At 39.4% G+C, this 22,855-nt stretch overlaps 2 protein-coding genes across 2 annotated transcripts in view; one reads left to right on the forward strand and one right to left on the reverse strand.

Annotated features, from left to right (window-relative positions):
• LOC145441433 (interleukin-1 receptor accessory protein-like 1) overlaps positions 1-22,855 on the forward strand; it is a 391,709-nt gene that overhangs the window by 220,273 nt on the left and 148,581 nt on the right. The gene's annotated exons all lie outside the window — the stretch shown is intronic.
• LOC145441430 (uncharacterized) overlaps positions 1-22,855 on the reverse strand; it is a 70,030-nt gene that overhangs the window by 8,717 nt on the left and 38,458 nt on the right. Inside the window, exons 16-32 of the mRNA XM_080319286.1 lie at positions 17,468-17,561; positions 15,210-15,373; positions 15,045-15,147; positions 12,977-13,103; positions 12,741-12,917; positions 11,003-11,216; positions 8,645-8,750; positions 8,419-8,577; positions 8,179-8,349; positions 7,485-7,588; positions 5,434-5,506; positions 5,307-5,371; positions 4,847-4,998; positions 4,687-4,783; positions 4,551-4,618; positions 4,350-4,484; positions 4,155-4,286 (exon numbers count right to left, since the gene is read on the reverse strand). Coding sequence (XP_080175412.1) covers positions 4,155-4,286; positions 4,350-4,484; positions 4,551-4,618; positions 4,687-4,783; positions 4,847-4,998; positions 5,307-5,371; positions 5,434-5,506; positions 7,485-7,588; positions 8,179-8,349; positions 8,419-8,577; positions 8,645-8,750; positions 11,003-11,216; positions 12,741-12,917; positions 12,977-13,103; positions 15,045-15,147; positions 15,210-15,373; positions 17,468-17,561 — 2,141 coding nt within the window. The remainder of the gene's footprint in view (positions 1-4,154; positions 4,287-4,349; positions 4,485-4,550; positions 4,619-4,686; positions 4,784-4,846; positions 4,999-5,306; positions 5,372-5,433; positions 5,507-7,484; positions 7,589-8,178; positions 8,350-8,418; positions 8,578-8,644; positions 8,751-11,002; positions 11,217-12,740; positions 12,918-12,976; positions 13,104-15,044; positions 15,148-15,209; positions 15,374-17,467; positions 17,562-22,855) is intronic.

A 22,855-nucleotide genomic window follows, 5' to 3' on the forward strand; every position in this document is an offset into this window, starting at 1 on the left:
CGAATCTTTTCGAAAGGTTTTGTGTGAACCTGTGACGTCCCGTGAGGTCATATTGCTAATTCCATCCCTAAAAAACTGTGAAAACTAGCGACGTCCCAGACCACATTATGCCACAATGCTGAAGTAAATTTGAACTTTTTAGCAGTGTTGGGATCAAGTCACTACCTTCGAGTCACGAGTCATTTCGAGTCATTGCAGATTTTGACTCGAGTCAAGTCAAGTCAATCGATTTTCGAAGGTGACTCGAGTCAAGTCAAGCCACTCGTTTTTTCAGGTGACTCGAGTCAAGTCGAGTCAAGTCAAGTCAAGTCACGAGTCAAGTCACAATTCAAGTCAAGTTGCCTTTTCGAAGTATGAGGCATGCTTACGTCATTGCACTTTCCTAGCTGTCTGAAATACAGATTGCGTGGTCATTAATTCTGAACCGATGAACGAATATAGAGTTAAATATATAAGCAAGAAGGCGCTATATCGCTCCCATATACATCGAAATGCTAAACTACGTAAGTAATTACATAGCTTCAGTTTAGTTACCAGCCAAAATGCAGACTAGAGAAACGAATTAATAAGATGCAATGCATTACCCAGTTCCAAATTTATATGATGCTATTCGAGCCTGCGCCAATGGTTGAGGACTATATCAACTATATTCGAATTCAATTTCAATAAAACAAGAGGTTTTGCTAAGGTATAAAAATCAGAGAACAGAAATATACATTACTCTCTATACTATACAACAGTGGTCGGGAACCTTTTTCGTCCGAAGAGCCATATTGACCCTATATCTTACATTTGAACTCCCAAAGAGCCATACATGTCAATCAACTGCAATTGTGACGTCATGGTAGCGCAAATTCGAAATCACTACATGGGATTAGTCGTTTGCTTCGTATTTTCTTGTAAAAACTCGTACTTATCATGCTGGTTGCCATGGAGTAATGAGTAGGCTCTATGCGAAACTGGAGTTGAATATATCTTTTAAAAAGTATATATTTTAATTGTATTGCACTGAGAGGCATGATACTTTTCGAAGCTTAAGACAATTAAAATTTAGATTTCCAATATATGTAACCAAAAGTAAAAGTATGAATCTACTTTTTACACGCTCTTTTACAGTTAATGCGTTTTGGTGGTGCATGGTATTCCTTATGTCTTTGTAGTCTGGTTGATAATTGTTGAGGTTAACCTTCATACAATATTTGGGACTTTCGTCAGTTATACGAGATCGAAGAATCGTCTTGATGCTATTCTTAAATGTGGGAACCATGATGACATACGTAGGTGAAGCCGAACATATATCACGCAACTTGTTTATTTATCGTTCGAAAATGAAGCGTGAAAGGAGAGGTAAGGCATAGGTGAGGCATGGCCGCAATTCATCCTAAATCTCTTGAAATTTATAATAACTGATATTAATCGAATGCAATTGTCGCACTGATTCCGATTCGATTTCTCAATTCTCAAAGTATTCGGCGGCAACATAACGTTGCGCCACACGCCAGTATTTTAACAGCAACTACAAAGCTATTATGTAATCGATCAAGAACGTGAATAGCTATGGCGTGTTTGTAATTTGAATTGGTAATTGGTAATTACACTTTCACGGCAGTTCATTTCTCGCCGTAGATCTGGAAGACAATGTGTATCTGAAAACTGCATTGTGACAAAGGCGCCGCCATGTCTGCTAATTTCTTTGATCAATCAACGTATCGCGCAATCCAAGATTTCGTGACGGGTTAATCGAATTTCGAAGTGAAATTGGTCGCCGCCGCGACAGCAACTTAAGTTTGAGGAGTTTAAAAAGGGGGCCCGAGCCCCTAACCCTGAATACGCCACTGTATTAACCTCTCAAAGACATGTTTATACTGCCACAAGAATAATTATGCTGGTCGCGCTGAAGATTTATCAAGTTGCTGCAATATTGATAAATTTGACACAAAAATAACAATTTCGCAAAGAGCCATATCTTATGCCCAAAAGAGCCATATATGGCTCGCGAGACATAGGTTCCCGACCACTGCTATACAAGTTTACGACAGCCTAAGCTGTGTGCTTCGATCACTTCCATTGTGGTCAATTTATTTGTAAGAGAACAATGGACGTTCAGTAAAACGCACGATCATTTTACCAGCGTTTCGCGAACAATCCGACCATATGCAACATAGAGTGATTTTATCGACGTCGATTGCATGATGACTTGAAATGGACTTGTGAATTTTGCTTCAGTCACGAGTCAATCCACATTTCTGATACGCCGAGTCAAGTCAAGTCAAGTCATTTTAGCAAAGTGACTCGAGTCGAGTCAATTCATACGAAAAAGGTGACTCGAGTCATCCTAACACTGCTTTTTAGATGTCACCTGACGTGACAACTGCAACAATCAAGTGCTATAATAACTTCACAAAATCAATATCTGCCGTCGCTTTGCCAACAATTTCCAGGAGCAATCAGCTATATACCAGTGATTTCCAACCGTGGCTCTCAGAGCAGCATGCGGCTTCAAGGTACCCTCCTTGCGACTCCAATTTACTTCTAAATATTCCACGAAAATATGATAGACGACAGTTGTTGTTTGTTTCTATAGGAATTGTTATAGTCAATTTATGTGTATAAATGCTAAAATCAGGGATATTAATAATGTCTAAAAATCCGTCCAAGGCCGCTTCTGAAAACCGGGAAACAGAATTCTTGCAGACTAGCGTCAAACGCATGGATGAATACCCATCAGATAAGGATATATCTTGAGTTCTGCTGGTAATAGACCTTTATATATCGTCTCTTCGAAGATTAGATTTGGCTAACATCAAATCAAAAAATTTGGATACCAATAAATTTTCGTTATAAGCAGCCTATTCGCGTATTTTCATGCGGATCCATAAGTTCTCAGAAATTTCAAATGCGGCTCCGACATAGAAAACAGTTGGGAACCATTGAGCTAGACCGTATGCTGACGAAGTCTTAAGAGTAAAACACCGGTTTCTATACTTGCGCAGACATTATCTCAAAAACAAGTTATACAGTACCCAACACCCCAATCGAACGGATTTGGCTTTTATGATACAATAAGGATATCAAATCGTGACAGATTCCGTACGCCATAGAGATTTTTTACATTAGACACCGATGCATTTGATTGGCTGACTAAGCACATTTCGCTGATTTCCTAGATGTAATGCGTTCCGTTCTTGCTGTTGCGTGATTGCGGGCAAAGCTCAGAGCAGAGAGTAACTAAAGATTCACAAACGGAAAGCTTGATATTCAGGGTAACCTTTCTAGCAATTAATTTTTTAAATTTGCAAGGTGCATCTTCGTAATTTCCTTTCATGCTGCCAGCACCGCGCGAATAGTGGTCCGAAGTTGAAATGCAAGGAATTTCAACCAAAGACTTCAGAGGTTTACACACAGAAGGCAAACCTGAACCTCTGCTGCACACCATCCCTAATATTAATTGTGACATTTGAATCAATATCTGCTTATACGGGGATGGACACAACGATTTGAGTATAGTAAACTGAGTCGGTTATCAATTGCAATGACTCGAGTCCAGTGTTGCGCGACGATGCTTCATAGAAATTCGGAATCCAAAATATATGGCACAAGTTTACGGATATTCATGGGTACGAAAGTTTTGTTACAGTGACCAGCACATCACGCAACATTGTCACGAAACGCCATAAAATAGTCACGTTCAAGAAAAATAAAATCACTTTGATGACGTGTAATTTCGTTTTCATTGCTTGTCATTTTATGTCATCTTCTATTTATTTTCATTTTGTGTGTATCCCTCTTTCAATACCTGTTATTTTACTAATATCTGTTAGGCCAGGGCTTGTGATTGATTAAAAACTATTCCAAATCGCTTCGACTCATTCCTATGTTTTCATTACATCGTTAACCACTGATGCGGTTATGTTCGTGCATAACAAATGCTTTTTAAACTGAAGTGAAATAAATATTGTTCTCGTGCCCGCAAGTAGTTTCTATTTCCTTTTACAGCTATGAGGCCATAATAGATACGATACCAATACTCGAATCGAAGCTAAATATAGGCTCACTTAACCCGAAATTGAACCATCCATTTAGGCTATTCCATTTTACCCTGTCCTACTTATATAAACCGGCCAAAATGCTGTGCTTGCATGGAAGATGCTTGCCTTTTGATCGCGAGTTACTTGTAGTGATCGAACAATGTATCCACACTTCTTTCTTTCCGATTCGTTGTACACAGATGTTTGGCCATACGTTTCCTTTTTCCCATGGTCTGGCCAATACTTTGCGCATTTTTTCTGTGATTGAACCGGATACGGTCAGCGTGTTTGACTTGTAAGGAATTCGAGAAAAGGTCATACTTTCCCCTTTTCCATGCATTTTGTTAACATCACGACCGTGTGACACTGCTGCTCCGTGACTAATCGCCAAAAGTCATTCACCGTCGCTGGCAACGGGCCTTGCGTTGCAATGAATTTATTTCCTTGGCTAAAGCCCTTTTATAATAGCTATGTCATAAGCACAGAATTGAGGAAACATCTCTTACTTTCACATAGACTTACCTCTATGAACGAGGCGTTTATGTAACTTTCCGTTTTGTCTCCCACTAACCTCACGATGTTTTTGTCATCTGTGAAAAAAACAGGGTGGAGGATAATGCATCAGGTGTTTCAGTGGGAACATCGCTTGCATTTATACAAGGAAGAATATTTTTGTATCTGTTTTTCTTTTGGACGCTTGCATCGGAAGCAATATCCCATGGGAACACAATTCTTTCTGAAGCAGCGGCTAGTTTCTGAAAAGTAAAGTAGGTTTGTCGGACATTTCAATGTCATGCTCATATGCCATTGATAGATACTTGGTATTGCTTCGTAAACTCTGCCTTTGCGTTAGCAACTAATGCTTTGTATGTGGTTTGAAGTTTGCTAATTGGGATGTCGGTATCGGATCGTAGACAGTCGCTGTCTTCATTCATGTTTTGATAAACTGGATCGCACAAATCCTCTTCACCTATAGATATATTTACAAGCATATTGCAAGTTTGAACCAAGTATTTGTGTCGTCTTCGTGAGCGTGTTGTTCAAGGTATACCAATGCTTGATGGGAAATTGAGCCGAACAGTAAGTATTCAATTGAGCACATGCTCCAATCCACCCGATATATATGGCAGAGAGTTATTACAATGTATCACTGGATGACATAAACGCCACAAGAAGCTTTGCTGGTCAATAGCAGTCTAACAGTCAACTGAATTAGAGGATTAAAGCTATATTGCTCATGTGAATAAAATGTATAATAAATATTCAGTTATACTATACCGGTATGATTGACTTGGAGTTCGATAGGTTCGTCGAGTAATTTGACAGGCAAAACTCGTCTTCTCCTAGACATTTAATGAATAGTATTTTATCGCCATATGCATACGTATAGATGTAACACGTATACCTCATGATGAGTAATCCCGTCAACAACACCACCGCAATTAGTAGTCCTATCGCCAGTCCGACAATCCATGCGTCTATATATTGAGAGCATTCGTCAAACTTCAATATTGGTGGACTGTGTACGACTAACTCAATATATAAAACTATATGGCCATACCAGGGATATATATAGAAATCATAGATATTCCTGGTCCGCATGAGAAATTTGATGCAGATATAGCTTACTCTTACTTGATCGTGTTATATTTACCTATGTCGATAATTTCAGATTAGAATATTATGGATAATGATAATAGTGTGGGACAGATACTCTATATACCCAGATTTATATTGACACGTGTCGTGATTCGAGTATTTCCATATTGATAAAATTTTCAAATTTGATGGGGGTTGTCGTTATGACTATATACACAATAGCAAACGCCTCATTCCCAACTTGCCATCTAAACCGCGATGTGTATCCAACGAGGCCCAAACAATGAAAGAACGATGGCCCTTGACGTGGAACCCGCAATATCCAAATAAAGATATTAGGGATGGTGCAAACCTCTAAAAGGTTCAGGTTCGTGTTAACGCGAACCATTTTGAATGGTTCTATGTGAACGCGAACGTGAACCTTATGACGTCACGTGGCGTCACATTGCTAATTTCCCCTACATTACAGTGAAGTGATATGTAAATGTACAGGATACCTAGATATAGCGATAGCCATATTGCTGAATTACATGCTGACTTTTTTAACGTCGCCTGATTTATTAAACGGAACGATCAAATGCTATAATAAAATCAATATCTTACGCCGCTTTGCCAACAATTTCGACGATGACTTACAAGGGAATATGAGCTACGACTTAACGGTCAAGGCCAGACGGGACAATGTCTTTTGCGTCTGACTATTGCTACATTGATATTGAGCAGAGTATAAAAAAGGATTTCTCTATTTGCTACCGATATTACCCCATAAACAAGTTATACAGCAGCCAACACCCCAATCGCACGGATTTGGTTTTTGTGATAATGAACATATCAAATCAAGATGGACGCCGTACGCTTGCTAGATTTTCGACATTAGACAACAATGTATTTTTATATCAATTTCACTGATTGTTTGAATAAGCACCGTTCGCTGACTTCTCACATGTAGTATATTTCGTTCTTGATGTTGTGTGATAGCGGGTCAAGCTCAAAAGCAGAGAGTCACTATTCACGAACGGAAAGCTGGATGTTTCGAGCAAACTTTTGTAACAAAGCAAGTAAAACTTTGAGATTGGCAAGGAGCATGCTTGTTTCGTTTTGATATTTTTAAGCTGCCGGCGCCATGCAGAGAGTGGTCCGAAGTTGAAATGCAAATAATTTGAAACAAAGATGTTATGATGTCGTGAAAATTTGCCATATACGAAAAAGGTTCACAGTGCAGAACCAACCAAGGTTCACACACAGAACGCGAACTTGAACCTCTCGTTCACACCATCCCTAATAGATATATCGCAAGCACGGCATCTCAGTGACTCAGGCTGACTTTAATAAATAGGTAAAGAATTTATGGATTCTTATGACGATATTTCCATGATGTAATAGAAATATTGATAAATTCGTGTTGAGATATCACGTTGGATGGGGTCACCGTATTTTGGAATCGGGAAAGGAGAACATTTTTATCTGATCATAAAAGTCAGCCTGCCGAAATTGAAAACAGTTGATTTTGAAATACTGGAAATTGTGTAGTCTTGACTAAAAAAGGACATCACTTTTACTGTAATCCCGTATTACCCACTTTTTAACGATATTTCTGTGTTGTTGACAAGAAATCAAAGAAATACGTCAACGCTTTGACTCGACTCCCGAATGTCCGTTCTAACCTCAATATTACGCATGTCGTCTCATTATGCTGATTTTCTGTAGACCATAGAAATTAGCCTAGCAGTCAAAATTGTAAAGGATGACGAATTTCCGAAAAGGAGGGCATTTAGGCGGAAAAAATTTTCGACTTCCTGAAAAACAAGGGCAAATCCTCCTAATGTAAGATTTTAAAATATATATATATATATATACTTGAGGAAGAATTGTACTGATCGACTCTTCCAATTCGTACAGGATCACTGCTCTTGTAGGCAATACTGCCATCATCCAATGGAGTTGCCGTGACGACATACACTCTGGGAAAGATAATGCAACGCCCATAACTCATTCGTTTATAGGGTCGGAGTTTAGGAGACCAGTACCATTTTCGTTTTCGTGTGCAACTCAAATATTACCGAATGATCCGATGGAAAAAATTATAGGGGACAGCATTAGGAAGTCACTCATGTCACTCCGTAAAGTAATAAACCAAAGACTTTGTTATTAGTCGTTTTTGATCCACTAAAACCGTGTTGAATTCTGATAAGCATATAGCCCTAACTACAGCTACCAAACTATATTTAGCACCTAAAGAAATTGATAGTAACGAAGAGCAATGCAGCAATAATATGTTGCACCGGTACCAATTTGCAGATAACATGTAGGGATAACAGAAAGTTGACATATCTGCACTCGATGCGGCTGTTTGCATATGGTAATAATTACTGCCCGGGTTTGGGTTTCACGTGGAATAGGATTTGGATATACTATTTCGAGTACAGGGACATTACCGAACTTTGAAAATAATCAAGAATCAGCAATGTACTTTCTACATTAATATACTTTACATTCGGACTCTAAATTATACCACGCATATTATAAAGTGATATAGTATGCCATTGCTCACCCGTAGGAGTTGCTCTCATCCAAAGGTTCACTGTATCCGTTGTACACGTTGCTTATGTCGGAGGACCTCTTTCGCCTCGAATTAGCAGAAGATACATGGCTTGCGTCACAAGATGAAGTGTCATTATTGCCGATAATAATCGACAGTTGGCTGACGCTGCCATTTGCATCTCTAGATGTAATTGTAGATTGCCTGCTTCTAACCAGGATAAGGCCTACCACAAGAAAATGCGATTTTTACATTGCGGATATGGCTTCAGTCGATAAAGCTAACGATATGTAGATAGCTTTTGAAGACTTGTGTTGCAGAATACTCGCAGACTGTAGTTCTTCGCGCCCGAACGTTCTACCTCGTATCGATTCGTCATCAGGTGTGGTATCCACGATTATGAAGACGCAACTGCATGGTTATAATACGTACATTTAGGATACATTAGTTCACGTGCTTTTGGTGTCATAATATGTACCTTATTGGACCGTTAGACTCATCCAAATTAGGTAGATTCATCTCCATAGTACCGTTCGTTGCTATATTGGCGGACGACTGCGTAAGAGCAGGGACGTGACTTGGTGCTGAGAATGTGAAAGCAATTCATTACGAGAATGCACCACTGGCGAAATAATACAGGTTTCTGATCTGCTGGATAAATAAAGGTCATGGTAGTCAGCTGATCTTTCATTTAACTGGGGTTTACACTTTGGCATCCGTCCTGAGTCACCGATGTTCCCATACCACCAGTTATGACCAGTAATTTCATTTCCTGCCCTGCGGTTTGAATCATTAAATGCTAATTTGCTATTTTTCAGTTCAATTACATTTATATACATTTCCATCATGTATTATAATCATATATTTTTCTCTGCTCCGCAGACCGTTTTCAAAATATTAAAAAGTCGCGCACCGGCCTGCAAAATACGCAAATGGTCTACATTGAAAATTTATTGTAGCTCATACATTGTAAGGTATATTAAAGTGGCCCATTAAGGTGATCCTGGCCACATTAATACTGAATTTAAGTTAACGAACTTTTCATGGACCATTACCGAACTGCTTCAGGACCGGCAGCAATCCGCCGACCATAGGTTGAGACCACTGTTTTAACCAGAGGTGGTCAAAGTAGTCAATAAAGCTACTCAAGTAGAAGTAGAAGTACCGACGAAAAAATCTACTCAAGTACGAGTAAAAGTACTTCTTACTAAGCAACCTAAAACTACTTGAAGTAGAATTGACGGATTTTAAATCTACTCAAGTAAGTAAGTAGTTGTGAAAACGATCCGAATTCGTCGTTCACATGGATTGTCAAAAGCTGCAAATTTAACTATGCGAAAGGTGCCGAGCTCGATTCATATTGATGCATACCAGATGGCATCCAATTTTCGACAGCATAAGCCTTCGTCCGCATCATGGGATGAAAATGATAGTATTAAAATGGAAATGCGACACTAATCCTCTGTTTCCTCGAACAGCACGTTTTAGAAAATATCATGGTATGGCGCCCTCCCCCATATTATAAGGCCCTTAGTTTAGTCGAAGAGCAATAAGGAGAAGTTGTATAGGATATGGTTTAAACACTTTGCGCGATTAGTAAACGGTGATAAAAATATGGTGGACCGTAAAATGCCATATTGTGTAGTTTTATTTCCGGAAATTACAGGCATTACTATACTTGATTTCATACTTCAACATGTATGTTATTCCGACAAACGAACTGATATTAATTAGAGCTCAAAGTATATGATACTGGGAATTGAAAGTGCAATAAAATTATACCACTTCTAAAAGCGGAACATGTATTTCATGTCTTTAGTCCAGAAAGTTTCAAAGGTGGTGTTCTAAAACAGCTCTAAAATTAAAAAAAAAGTCATATAGTCCACTTTTCCAGATTAGGACACGCCATGGACGTGTAAGATTACGATATGATAAGTAGCCTAAATGCTAAATTGCTAGTTTTAAACGTAGAGATGAGCCATATATACTGTGATGAAATATTTCATATTGGCGAAGGGCGACAATGTGGTGTGAACGGAACAACGCCAACCCGCAATCTAAATTATATTCCCCGATACTTTTGTTAAATCATACCGGCCACTCCGTATCCACTGCGCGCGAAGCGCGACGAAAATTCTGGGCTTTACTCAACTTTTATGAAAATTAAATGTTAATACTCCGTAAAAACAACTTCGAAATTCTTCAGGCTATCTTCCTGATTGGAGGATTGAACTACTACTTAACAAACTGAAAATTGCGAAAAGTAAGTAAGTAGATCACAAAATATTACGAACTAGAAGTAGAGAAAATCAGATCTACTTGAGTAAGTGCCAGAAATAAAGGAAAACTACTTGAGTACTTCGAAAAAGTAGAAGTACTTCGTTACTGACCACCTCTGGTTTTAACAGAGGCAAACATTATCGCCGGTAGATTGTAATTAATATATGACTCAAACGTCAAACTAAAAGAGGCATTCATATCCCGTAAATCATATTTTCAGAAACATTGAAACAACATAGAGGTTTCCATAGTCCAAGCGGTGTGGAGCAAAAAAACTTCATCGCGAGAAGCACCTCTAAATGATCATATACAATACATAATAATAATAAATACGAATATATGTCAATCTATTATGGTTGAGAAAAAAAAACCGATATCCGCTTTGCTGGTTTTGCTGTTCTTCAGGATTGTTTATATTTATATTTAAATGTTAAAATCTAATATATTCTTCCTTTCTCGTCTCTTCGTCTCTCTTTCTCTCTATCTTGCACTCCTCCCCTTCTTTAGTGTAACAAATGTAATGCCTAGCATCGAAGATATATGAAGCTATTATAACCTGATCTTTCCATAATGCACGTCCCGTCGGCGTGTGTAGGCATTGCGTACCCCGCACAAGTCTTTGTTCTGATGAAAAATGTGTAGTTCCGGTTGGGTTTACCAATGTGCGTGAAATGCCTGCCGTCGGGGGATTCAACGTCGTGCTCGGTTCGTTCTTTGAAGTCCAACCATTTTTTCGATACGGCATGGACCAGGGAGGACACTGCTGTAATCTGAATCAACGCAAATGTTCCGTTTAAACAGTACGCATCTAGAGCTCCTGAAAGTGATTCGCGTTCGCATTTACTGAAAGTGGTCATTTTATATGCCCATTTTCATCTCGTGTCATTCACTAGCTACTTGCACATCAAGTTTCGCTGAATAGCATCACTACAACTACACCAGTGGTTCCCAACCGGGGGGAAATTCCCCCCTTGGGGGGAATTTTGAAATTTTTAGGGGGGAATCTGTCTTCATTTTTTAGGGGAAATCTGGCTTTGGCATTGTATCGGAAGATACACTGGGTTCACAAGGTTTTTAGATTTTTATGGTATAGAACTGTTAAGTAGAAATTAGTTCTTTACAATTGTAATTTCTTGGGCGGATTTCAAGCTAGTTGTATGTTCATCATCATCATCATCATTGGTTTATTAGCAATTTTATCAGTTCAATACACCACAAAAAATGCGATACAATGAAAAGACAGGAAGATGTCGAAGCGACAAGGAGTAGCCTATGTTATGTTTAAATGCCTTCCGTATATATTGCACCCCCTGATAAAGTGAGGCTCACGAGACGATTTCGTTAGGTCCGCGACAGCCTCTCGACCAAATTGCTACTAAGCAGGAAAACGTCGAGTCGAATTCAGCACAAGGCCGCTAGTGAAATTGTTTAACTTTTTAAGCCAACATATGAGCAAACGTGAAAAACATACCGTACCAAATTGATCGATTCAACTCAAGTCCATAGCAAGCAGACTTGGTGATTTATTTTTCGTCAGCGGCTACCCGACCGGTCAAAAACAGTTCAAATTTGACTTGGTGCGCCATATATGGGGCGGGATTACATCATGTGTGTATGACACAATGACACGGCTTTGACGTAGGCCGGAATGTTGAATTGCCCTATCTCCTGAGCCTTCTTTTATCACACATTGTCAAATTGTAGAAGAACTAAACCATTAGTTAACTATAGCTCATGCGTTCATGTTAAAGATGTATGACATGTAGCGCGAACTAATATAATAGCGATACAGCCGCTGCAGGCTAAATAGACCCACACTAATCTGGAAAGCTATCGGCTGACATTAGTAATGAGCCAGCCCAGCACACTACGTCAAGGTTTGAGCCAGGCGCTGCATCAGGTCATATCTATTATCGCATGGTTGCAAGGATAGACTGCATCAAAACTAAGTATATCTACCGCATGCAGAGACTTGATTATTATCGGGATATGGGACTTTTCTAACAAATGCAGAGATTCCATGATGGACCAAAAAGGGGGGCCCTGGGCGACCGCTCACCTTGCTCACCCGAAAAGCCACCACTGGTTCGGACATATCTGAATATGTTTGGCCATTAATTGCCCAGTCAACAAATGGTTGCGCGTTAGAAAGCACATTCTTTTAGCCACAGGCAACTTTTTCATATAGGGGGGAATTTCAGCTCAAATATCGGCCTAGGGGGGAACGAGACGAAAAAGGTTGGGAACCACTGAACTACACCAATTGGTCATACGAAAAACTGTTGTCTCTCTACCCGGTATCCAGTTATTCCTTTTTTGGGACGGTTATCAGTCCAGGATATAGCGCAAGATTGGACGCCGGTCATTTTGGATACGTTGACCTGGTTTACAGGAATCGTGATATCGGCCCCAGTCGTGGCGTAGCGCACAATCCCAGCCTCCTTCACACAATACGTAGGGCAAGGATAGATCTGTAAAAAAGTGTAGCCAACGTAAAAGGATTACAATGTCCATAGTGAGTACAACTTACACGAATCTCATACGTGGTAGAGAAACTCATATTTCCAATCAAGTGTTTGTAGCGGTCAGCCGTTGCTACCACATCGATTCGGTCCTGATACTTACCAGCGCCATTATTCATTGGCCGAACATCTATCCTGTGGGCGTGACAAAAAGGAAATAAGACCAGCGTTTCTTAACCTTGACCCTTCCAAACTTTGAGCTATGATGAAATATTCTAAAAGAAAAACCCATTTCCGGCGACGCATGCTATAGTTTAAATTCTCATTTATTCGCAATTCGCATTATGTTACGCTGACGGTCGTATTTGTACCGTGATGCTCAGATTACAAGAACAGAGACCGTGTGGGTCGGTCATTTTAAAACCTGGAGATATCAATATATACGGTTTCTATGGACCACGGTTTCGTAGTGCCGCACCAGCCGGTTTTACGTCCATATAGACTGAAGCATCCAAATAGCCGAAAGCGACCATCATCTAGCAATATAGATCCATGAGTTGTATAAATCCCCAACTCTCTCCCCCCCCCCCACCCCACCCAAAATAAAAATTATGTTGATGTTCGAAATGATTTTCGGCATTAAATAGCGTATAATTACACACTGTATCTCATGTCCTCCGTGGGTCCCTGGAACCCTGGTTAAGAACCACTGCATATGGTGAATCACAAGCCCGACGCAATATTAAGGTAAATTTGTACACACGAAATAATTCATGCGAGCATGTTCCGTATTTGCAGTATATACCCTGGGAGAATACCAAGTAAACGGGACTTTCTGATACAAATGTCATCATGAACAACGCTACGAGATTTGATTGCGTCGTAGAAGGTCATAATAGGAATAGGTGATCAAAATATGGATGGTAATACTCAAGTTTATAGAACATCTAGAAGTGATGCCGAAAATAGCCTATACTTTCTCGGATGAAGGTAAAAAGTAGCCTGTTTCAAGATATGTGAAACTATAGGAAGTGAGGTTGGAAAACGTGTCATCTGCAAATCACTGAAGTCAGTCGCTCGAAGACGTAGATAAGAGCAAGTAGTCACAAACGATGGCTTGCCAAATTGTAGGATACACCTTCAAGAAACAGATTTTCGAGGAGAATGTTGCTTACCCGGTAACGATTACCGTTTACAAGTTGTTTTGACAGTCTCGCACGGCTGAAAGCGATAATAATCACTTCAAAATTACATTATAATATTCAAATCTAAAGTCGGCGAAAGGAGTGGTTTGACATTTTCTACCATACGTACCATTCAAGTATGTAGTACCTGACCGATTAGGACAATTAGACAATTTTCAACTTCTCGAAATTAGATTACAGTTAAAATTACAGCTACACAGTTTTTTTTTGTAGATTATACTAGATTTTAATTATGGCTACACGGTTTGTGTTTTTCCAAATTAGATCAAAACTGAAATAATAGCTACAGAGTTTTCTCTTAATTAGATTAGAACTTAAATTATTGAATTCGCGAAAACTCGGATATTTAATCAAATTCAGTTCGTATCACATCATAGTTCATTCTCATGAGCACAAGAAGAGCAAATGTATGTACTTGCACAGCAAGTCTGGCTCGTTCCGCACTGCGATGTTATTCTGCAACATTTATAGGAAAGCCAAAAATTCGAGTTGAAATAAAATTTGGGCCTAGAAACATTTCACGAATTATATTAGAATTAGAATTTGAGCAAATACACATTTCAAAAATACGATTAGAATTAGATTACCAGCATTTCGTTATAATTAGTATAATTGGACAATAAGTAGCTGTCCAAGACTGGTGCTGGCAGGGGAAACCTATACCCGAGTACTCCAACAAATCCAAGTATTTGGTTATTGAATACCTTCGTTAGGTTGTGGCAAATATTATATCGAGTCAGGTTATGTTCGGCCGCTGTAGACTATTTTACTTCAGTTTCGTGTATGATTTTCCTATCTCCTGTGATTCACGAAATAAACACAGTAGGCCTACACTGCAATGCGTCACTAATGAGCCTTGCCCCTCCTACGACTTGTTCCTCAATGAGGCTGACACTCAGATGATATATGACAATACCTCAATGTTACATACCTATGTCGAATGCCAACAGCTTTCTGAGACGCTTTCCATGAAATCAATATGGTTGAGGAGCAGTTGCCGGCTTTTGCAGAATATACTATGGGAGCGCCTTGCACTGATGATGAGATTGATTAATTAGGACTTGCTTCACGAGAAGTGACGGTTTAGCCTACTTACTTGGCCTTTGACAGATTGTTGGAAAGCCGCTTTCACAGTCAACGTTAGACCAATATCGGTCGCTATTTTTTGCTAATATCATGCAATTTCCGACTCCAGAAGGTCTTCCTCTGAACCAGCCAGCATATGTGCCGTCCATATTTCTGTCATACCTGTTTTTCCAGCTTGATAATATGAGAAAGGATATTACATTGCTAATCGGAATGAGAAGAGGGCCATGGTCAATGACCATTGATCAGATTACTATATATATTTTTCTCGCATAAGATGGGAAGCAATGGAAATTATTAGGGATGGTGTGAACCTCTGAAAGGTTCAGGTTCGTGTGAACGCGAACCTTTTTGAAAGGTTCTGTGTGAACGCGAACGTGAACCTCATGACGTCACGTGACGTCATATTGCTAATTCCAATCCTATATTTCAATGAAGTGATAGCCTATATTACTATACACGATAGCCTACCTAGCGACGACTCGGGCCGCATAATGGCACAATGCTGAAGTAGGGGAGATGTGGTACCGATGGATCAAAAATCGCAAAATGATCTCTGGCCCTTAAATCTTTAGCCGAGAATAACAGATCTTTTGCTGTCTCAACACTTCGATACGAGCTCTACCTATCGCGGACATTTTCATGAATATCCGCCTTTTCAAAAACGATTTATAAACGTTTAAAATTTGTTGCTCGAACGCGTCATCGGTCCCCACCCGGTGGGTCCAAAGGCACACGACCATGGGACCTATGAGACATACGCTCAAAAACTCAATTTTTTCAACTTGTTTTGCTGTGTACTATAAGCTAAAGCTACAACAAGCCAATGAAGAATGTCTCGTCGCGACCTTTAAGAATGAAATAGATCATATCAACTCAAATATTGGCATAAAATCATGTTTTGGTTTACGCCTAAACTTACAAAAGTAATGACACATACATACTACCCGCAAATCGACATTTTGACTTTCAAATGCCTCGTAATAGCGATAAAACACCCTAGGTAACTATAATTTACAGCCTATGTATATGCAGGCGAGTTTCTGTTGCTAAGTGATTAGTTGGTCCATCTATTTTTCTTGATTTAGCTATGGTACCATAGGTCCCCCATCCCATAAATATTGTAATTGACTTGAAAATAGTCCACTCAAGGATGGTATTGATTCAAAAAATATGTGCCATTATATACTCTGATACAAGCCCTATACTTCACATCAAAAATTATGGCGGGTTTGTTAGTCTGAAAGGTGATATAGAAAATGCAAATGTCGATATAAATTTACTTTAGACCCCCTAAAACGTAAATCATTCGTCACAGACCCCATAACTCACGAAGGTCGAATTTTTTTGCAAGTGAGGAAAGATTTTGTCAGCATGTAATTGTAGACAAATTCCCGGAGTGTAATCAAGGAATTATCATGGAGAATTATTCAAGTATTTTCGGTCCCATCAGTGATCCATCGGTGCCACATCTCCCCTACATATTGACGTTTTAAACGTCGCTAAATGTATCAACTGAGACAATCAAATGATATAATAGTCCCATAAATCAATATCTTTCGTCGCTTTGACAACAATTTCGACAAGGGCTTGCCAGGGAATATAAGCTTACGCCTTAACGGTCCAGGCCAGACCCAAAAATGCATCCGGCGTCTGAGTATTATTGCTACATGGACATTGAGCAAAGTGTAAAACGGGTTTCTATATTTGCTATCGCTATTACCCCCATTAACAAGTTACGCAACAATAGCCAACACCCCAATCGCACGGATTTGTTTTTTATGATACAGTAAACATGTGAAGACAAGATTGACCCCGTACGTTTGCTAGATTAGATTAGAAAACGATATCAATTGAATAAGTATCATTCGCTATCTACATGTAGTGTATTTGGCTCTTGATATTGTGTGATTGCAGGTCTATAGCCCACAGCAGAAAGTCACTAAATATTCACAAACGGAAAGCTGGATATTTCAGGCAAACTTTTGTTAGAAAGCAAGTAAAATTTTCGAAATTGTCAAGGTATTGATTGCTTATGCTGTCAGTGCCATGCATGGAGTGGTTCCCAGTTGAAATGCAATAAATGTGAACCAAATAAGTTAAAATGAAGTGAAAATAGTAATATCTAAAAGGTTCACAGTGCAGAACCTACCAAGGTTCTGTTGTGAACGTGAACCTCAAAATTTCCGAGGTTCACACACAGAACGCGAACGTGAACCTCACGTTCACACCATGCCCAGAAATTATATATAGGAAATGTGTTTATACCTTCCGTGTTTGGTTTCATTGTAAATCATGTCGCCGTCACTCCAAAACCAGACTCGACTTCCATTCAAAACATAAGCTCTCCCACCGATGTGCGCTGCCATATTATTAACACTTTAGGAATGTGAATCATATAGACCGGTACTTTCGAACGTGGGATGGCATGCAGGTATACGGATGAACATTATGACTGTACGTACAAGACAAGCGTGATACGGATTAGTGCGGATGAAAATTGTGCAAATTTGTTTACTTTTTTGACGTGGGGTAATTCATAGGATATTAAATAGAGTAGCTCCACTATTTTTGTCGTTTTTCGTGTTTGTAAAATCCAGGGATATCTAGATAATACAGTGGGAGTGAATTAATAATTGCGCAATTAAAAGTCTGCTCCGATCGCGAGTATAAAGACCGCAGTCTGAGCAGTTGTCGGTTAGTATTCTATAATATCGAGTCGATATCAAACTTTGAAAGAATTATCGGTATTGGCCAATGGACGTAAAAATTATAGGCAACTTTTGTGACATGACAACATGGTAGCATGGATTCGGAGAACTCTGCGACTCCCAGACTACCGAGAACATTTATCTACTTCTTATAGCTTACAGAGGTATACCCATGCAATCTATCTAGTTCTATGTCTAAGTATAACAATGGGTGTAGAGCTGCTCAAATAAATTCTAAAACGTTTTGGAAGTGCGCCGTTGCAAGTTGCGCTGTCTTTTGAAGATCGGAAGGATATTTCGTGATTATCTATATATGAAGATGTAAGTTAAGGTTTTTCATCGGCATTTGCTCAACCTCCAATATCTGTCGCACTGTAATTAATTAGATCAGTGCTTTTCAACCTTTTTAAGCTCCATTCGAACTTTTTTCGTAAATAAATTTCATTCGCACAAAAAGAAGATGAACATACTTAACAACATTTGGTTCGGATGCGCAACAAATTGGCTACTATGTAGCGTAAGCTATCAAGTGTCTCATTAAATAGGCAACTTTTTTCGCTCGTTTTGATTTCAACTATTTCACTAAAACCCTTTTCGGCCAACAAGTTGTTGGATTTTGTACAAGCATGTCTACCAGTGCTTGGATGGCCAGATCTTAAAATCTGTTCAGCACTCCTGTCCAAAATACAGCCTCACCCATGAAAAAGAATTCAGTTTTATTATTACATTAGTATGCTACGATTTTACGGACATCTAGGCTATGACATACAGATCGCGCACACCACAATTCTATGCCAAACACAGCTTTACAAAACATGTCTGACGCACGCGATTTCAAATGATGGTGAATAAAATTCCTCCGCGTGTCGCAGTTTGTTTGTTTGTTTTGTGTTATTCATCGTGTTTCTCGACTACTATGGTCATTTACATCAGGCCTATATTCTTCATTATTTTCCGTAACTGTCGACTTATATCACGGCTCACCTCAAGGTTTCTTGTAAGACAGCGCTTGCGCGTGTCGCAGTTGTACTACTGTAATTACTGTGTACTCAGATTGCAAGAAAGTTTGGCCACCCAGCATCGGTCATTTTTTGGCCAAGGTTTCGTCGCCGCTTATGTTTTTGGGACCGCAATATATCCGGAGTTTGTTGAAAAAACAACTTAATGTCTTGATATGCCCCGACGCCGAATTGGTTTCCCTCGAAATGAATGAGTCATAGTCCTGTACTCGCTCGTTGCTCAGTTGCTCACCCATCCGTTGCTCATTAGTTCATTCCAGCGGTCTTCAACGGTCTTCGGACATGTTTTCCAGAAAAACCAGGCGGACAAATCTTATCATGAATTCTCATGATAAAGCCATATTATCTGCATGTGTCGCTTGCTGGCTACAGTACCCAACACTGTGACCTCAGATATGTAAAAACTATCGCAGGATTTTTTTTGCAATAAATTCAACATATATTACAAATATATATTAACAGATAACTCTGGTACCTTGTCGACCCAAAATTATAACCTTTGCGTTCCATACTTTACTACACATTGAAGGGGTAAAACTTTGCGTTACAATAACTTACAGAGTCTGTAATGATGGTATTTACTACTATTTCCTCGTGCGTCGCGCTAATCGAACAGTTTTTACGAAAACTTGATTATTGTTCAGCGAAAGAAATCAGAAAGTCAATTTAACGTCATTTCCCCAGCCTGCCGCAGGCTCAGACGGCTGATATACCGTATCTCTGCCGCTACACTAGCTTCCAAACCAAGGTTTTGGTTATGTAGGCTAATAATCATAATTCGAAAATAATAACTCACTACTGCTTGTGAGAGCTACGATTAGTGGTCCGTCGTATGTTAAACAAGTTTTTACAATTGCGTCTTAACTACAACAGTTACACTGCCTTGAATTTCCTATTTGGTTTATTTCAATTATTCTACGTCAGAAAAATTAACAATTATTCACGATTTTCAGTCGCACTTATCCGGATTTTTTATTCGCACTGCAATTTTTTTCATTAGCTCCAAGTGCGAACCGTCACAGAGGTTGAAAAGCACTGCACTAGATGAATGGATATTGTCGTACAAACACCCAAATATTATTTAGTCGAAAAGGGCTTTAGTGCATAGTCGAGAGAAAAACGAGAAAACTGAGTCCCCCTCTTGATGAGACACTTGATGGCCTAATGCAGGGGGTTTTGCGGTAAAACCAAAAGGTTGAGCGTAACTGCTCTTAAACTGCCAACAATATTCAACAGTAACTGGGCCATTAATATTAAATTGGTCGCCTACTTGTTCGAAATAGGAATTCAAAAGTTCTGTTCATTCGTCTTATATTCTCTGCATTACTTTTCATTCAGTGTCCATGCCTCTTTTTTACTTCGCCTAGACCAGTGGTTCCCAACGTGGGCGATATCGCCCCCCAGGGGGCGATTTGGCAGTCTAGGGAGGCGAAAATAACAAAGGGGGCGAAAACAACGAAGGGGGCGATGGCGCGTTAAAACGGCTATATTGGAGTCGGGACCGTAACTACTGCATCCCAATTTCCCCAATTGGAGGTGGGGGTCCGAACTCGAGGGGGGGCTCAAAATTATTTCGTGAATTAACAATAATTATAGAGTGATCTTTTACAAATTCATGCACCTTTTTCAAAAAAATTTCGCGCTGCGCGCGATTCAATAACATCATATATCTTGATTTTTGGGTACCAGTCACACAGGCCATATAACATGCGACTCCGAGAAGTGTGTCAGAACGATAAGCAGCGAGAAGGCCTTGGCTGAAAAGGAATGCCCTTGTGCTGACAAAAAACTTCGATATACATATATGTTTAATTGTCCAGAGGCGCTTCAATAGCTGGCGTCAAATGTTCCTGTCCTGGCGACCTTAACCCTGCAGGACAAATGCCATCCCGCCAAGAAAAAATTATTTGCCAGTACAGAAATACCAATTTGAAATCATGTGCGTCTTTTAGTTTGATACGTTTTGACGATTTCCATATATTCTGACATAGCAGATATAGGAGGTCACGAAATAGCATCATGTGACGAAGTCAATATAACAACGATTCCGCCCGAAGATGTTTAATTATAATTTAGGGGTCCTACCTTTTCCAGTACACCACACACAGCTCTACCGGTAAATATGATTACGCGAGCAGAAAGAGGATAAAGAATTGATAGCCATATATATGCAATTCCCGACCATATTGACCGATTCAAACATGAGTTATATAAATTTGTCGCGCGTTTAGGCGAAATACGGTAACTCACCAAACAGTACTGAAAAAAATCTGATAGATTTACTGGGAAATCTCTGTAAATTTTGCAACGAATTACCAGTCGCAGCCTATAACTGTGAATAGCTTGTAATTTTACATTTTGATATGTAATATTACCTTAATTTAGCTGTAAAGTCAAGTTACCAGAATTTCTTCGCAGAATTACATGCAGTTACTCGTTCCTGGAGTTTATCAGGCTATTGGTAAAATTGATTAGCTTGAAAATCGCTGCGGCCAATGTTATACGTTGAACTGAATGTTACTGATATCATTTTTGTGGTGATTTGACCTGATTCAACCACGTTCGCGAGACTGGGGTCTATCATACGCTAATTGTTGGCCCTAGTACCAATTTCAGTAAAGTACATACTAGGGTAAAAGAAACAACTGACAATCGTAGCTAATGTGGTACACCATAGCCATTATATCATATTATAAGGCTATGGCTAATGGCTATACGGCCGGTCTCGTTGGTTACCACAGATAGGACTGATAAGTTAAAATATCAGTTTAGGATGCATAATATTGTTCGGGGAACTAGAAATGTCAGCAGTGGTGGCTTTTGGGGTAGGCGAGGTAGGCGGTCGCCTAGGGCCCCCCCTGGTTGATTTACGCGCTTTCGAGGGCCCCCCTCCTCGGTTTACGCGCTTTTTCCAACTATTTCTCCGGTTTACGCGCTTTTTTTCAAGTATTACCATTTTCTGAATAACCGCGGAATCCTTGTATCCATAAAGAATATGGTATTGTACCGTAAAGATAGGTCAATCATCAAATCTCATTTTTTAGTAATCATTTTACGAATAACCACAAAAATCCATGCGCCAATTTAGAATATGGTACCGTAAGCAGTAGTCGATCATTAAATTCCTGCGCTAGTTGCAAGAGCTCACTTTGATTTGATGATCGCTATCTATTTTGCCATTAGCTAAAGGGCCCCCCCTCCTACATTTACGCAAATGTTATCATTTTGCAAATAACTGAAAATACATGTACCCATGTAGAATGTAATACCGCACACAGAAGTCAATCATTAAATTACTGCACCTGCTAAAAGCTTACTTTGATTTCATGAGGGGGGGCCCCTTCTTCATTTACGCGATTTTTGGTTATCATTTTACGAATAACCGTAAAAATACATGTACCCATGTAGCATATGGTACCGTAAACAGTAGTCGATCATTGAATTTCTGCATCCGCTTGAAGAGCTTACTTCGATTTTATGAGCCCCCCCCTAAATTTATGCGAATTTTAGTTACCGGTATCATTTTGCGAATAACCGTGAAAATGTATGTACCGATGTAGAATATGGTACCGTAAACTGTCGATCATTAAATTTCTGCATCTGCTAAAAGAGCTTACTTTGATTTTATGAGCCCCCCCCTTACATTTATGCGAATTTTAGTTGTCATTTTACGAGTAACCGTGAAAATATATGTACCCATGTAGAATATGGTACAGTAAACAGTAGTCGATCATTAAATTTCTGCACCTGCTAATAGAGCTTACTTTGATTTTATGAGCCCCCCCTCCATTTATGCCAATTTTAGTTTATCATTTTGCGAATAACCGTGAAAATACATGTAGGCCTACCCATGTAGAATATTGTCTTTTAAACGATGTTCGATAATTGAATTTCTGTCCTTGTTAAAAGAGCCTACTTCGATTTTA

This window comes from Botryllus schlosseri, chromosome 6, assembly GCF_051294905.1.
Source record: "Botryllus schlosseri isolate E-star chromosome 6, Bs_hap1, whole genome shotgun sequence".
Classification (NCBI taxonomy): domain Eukaryota; kingdom Metazoa; phylum Chordata; class Ascidiacea; order Stolidobranchia; family Styelidae; genus Botryllus; species Botryllus schlosseri.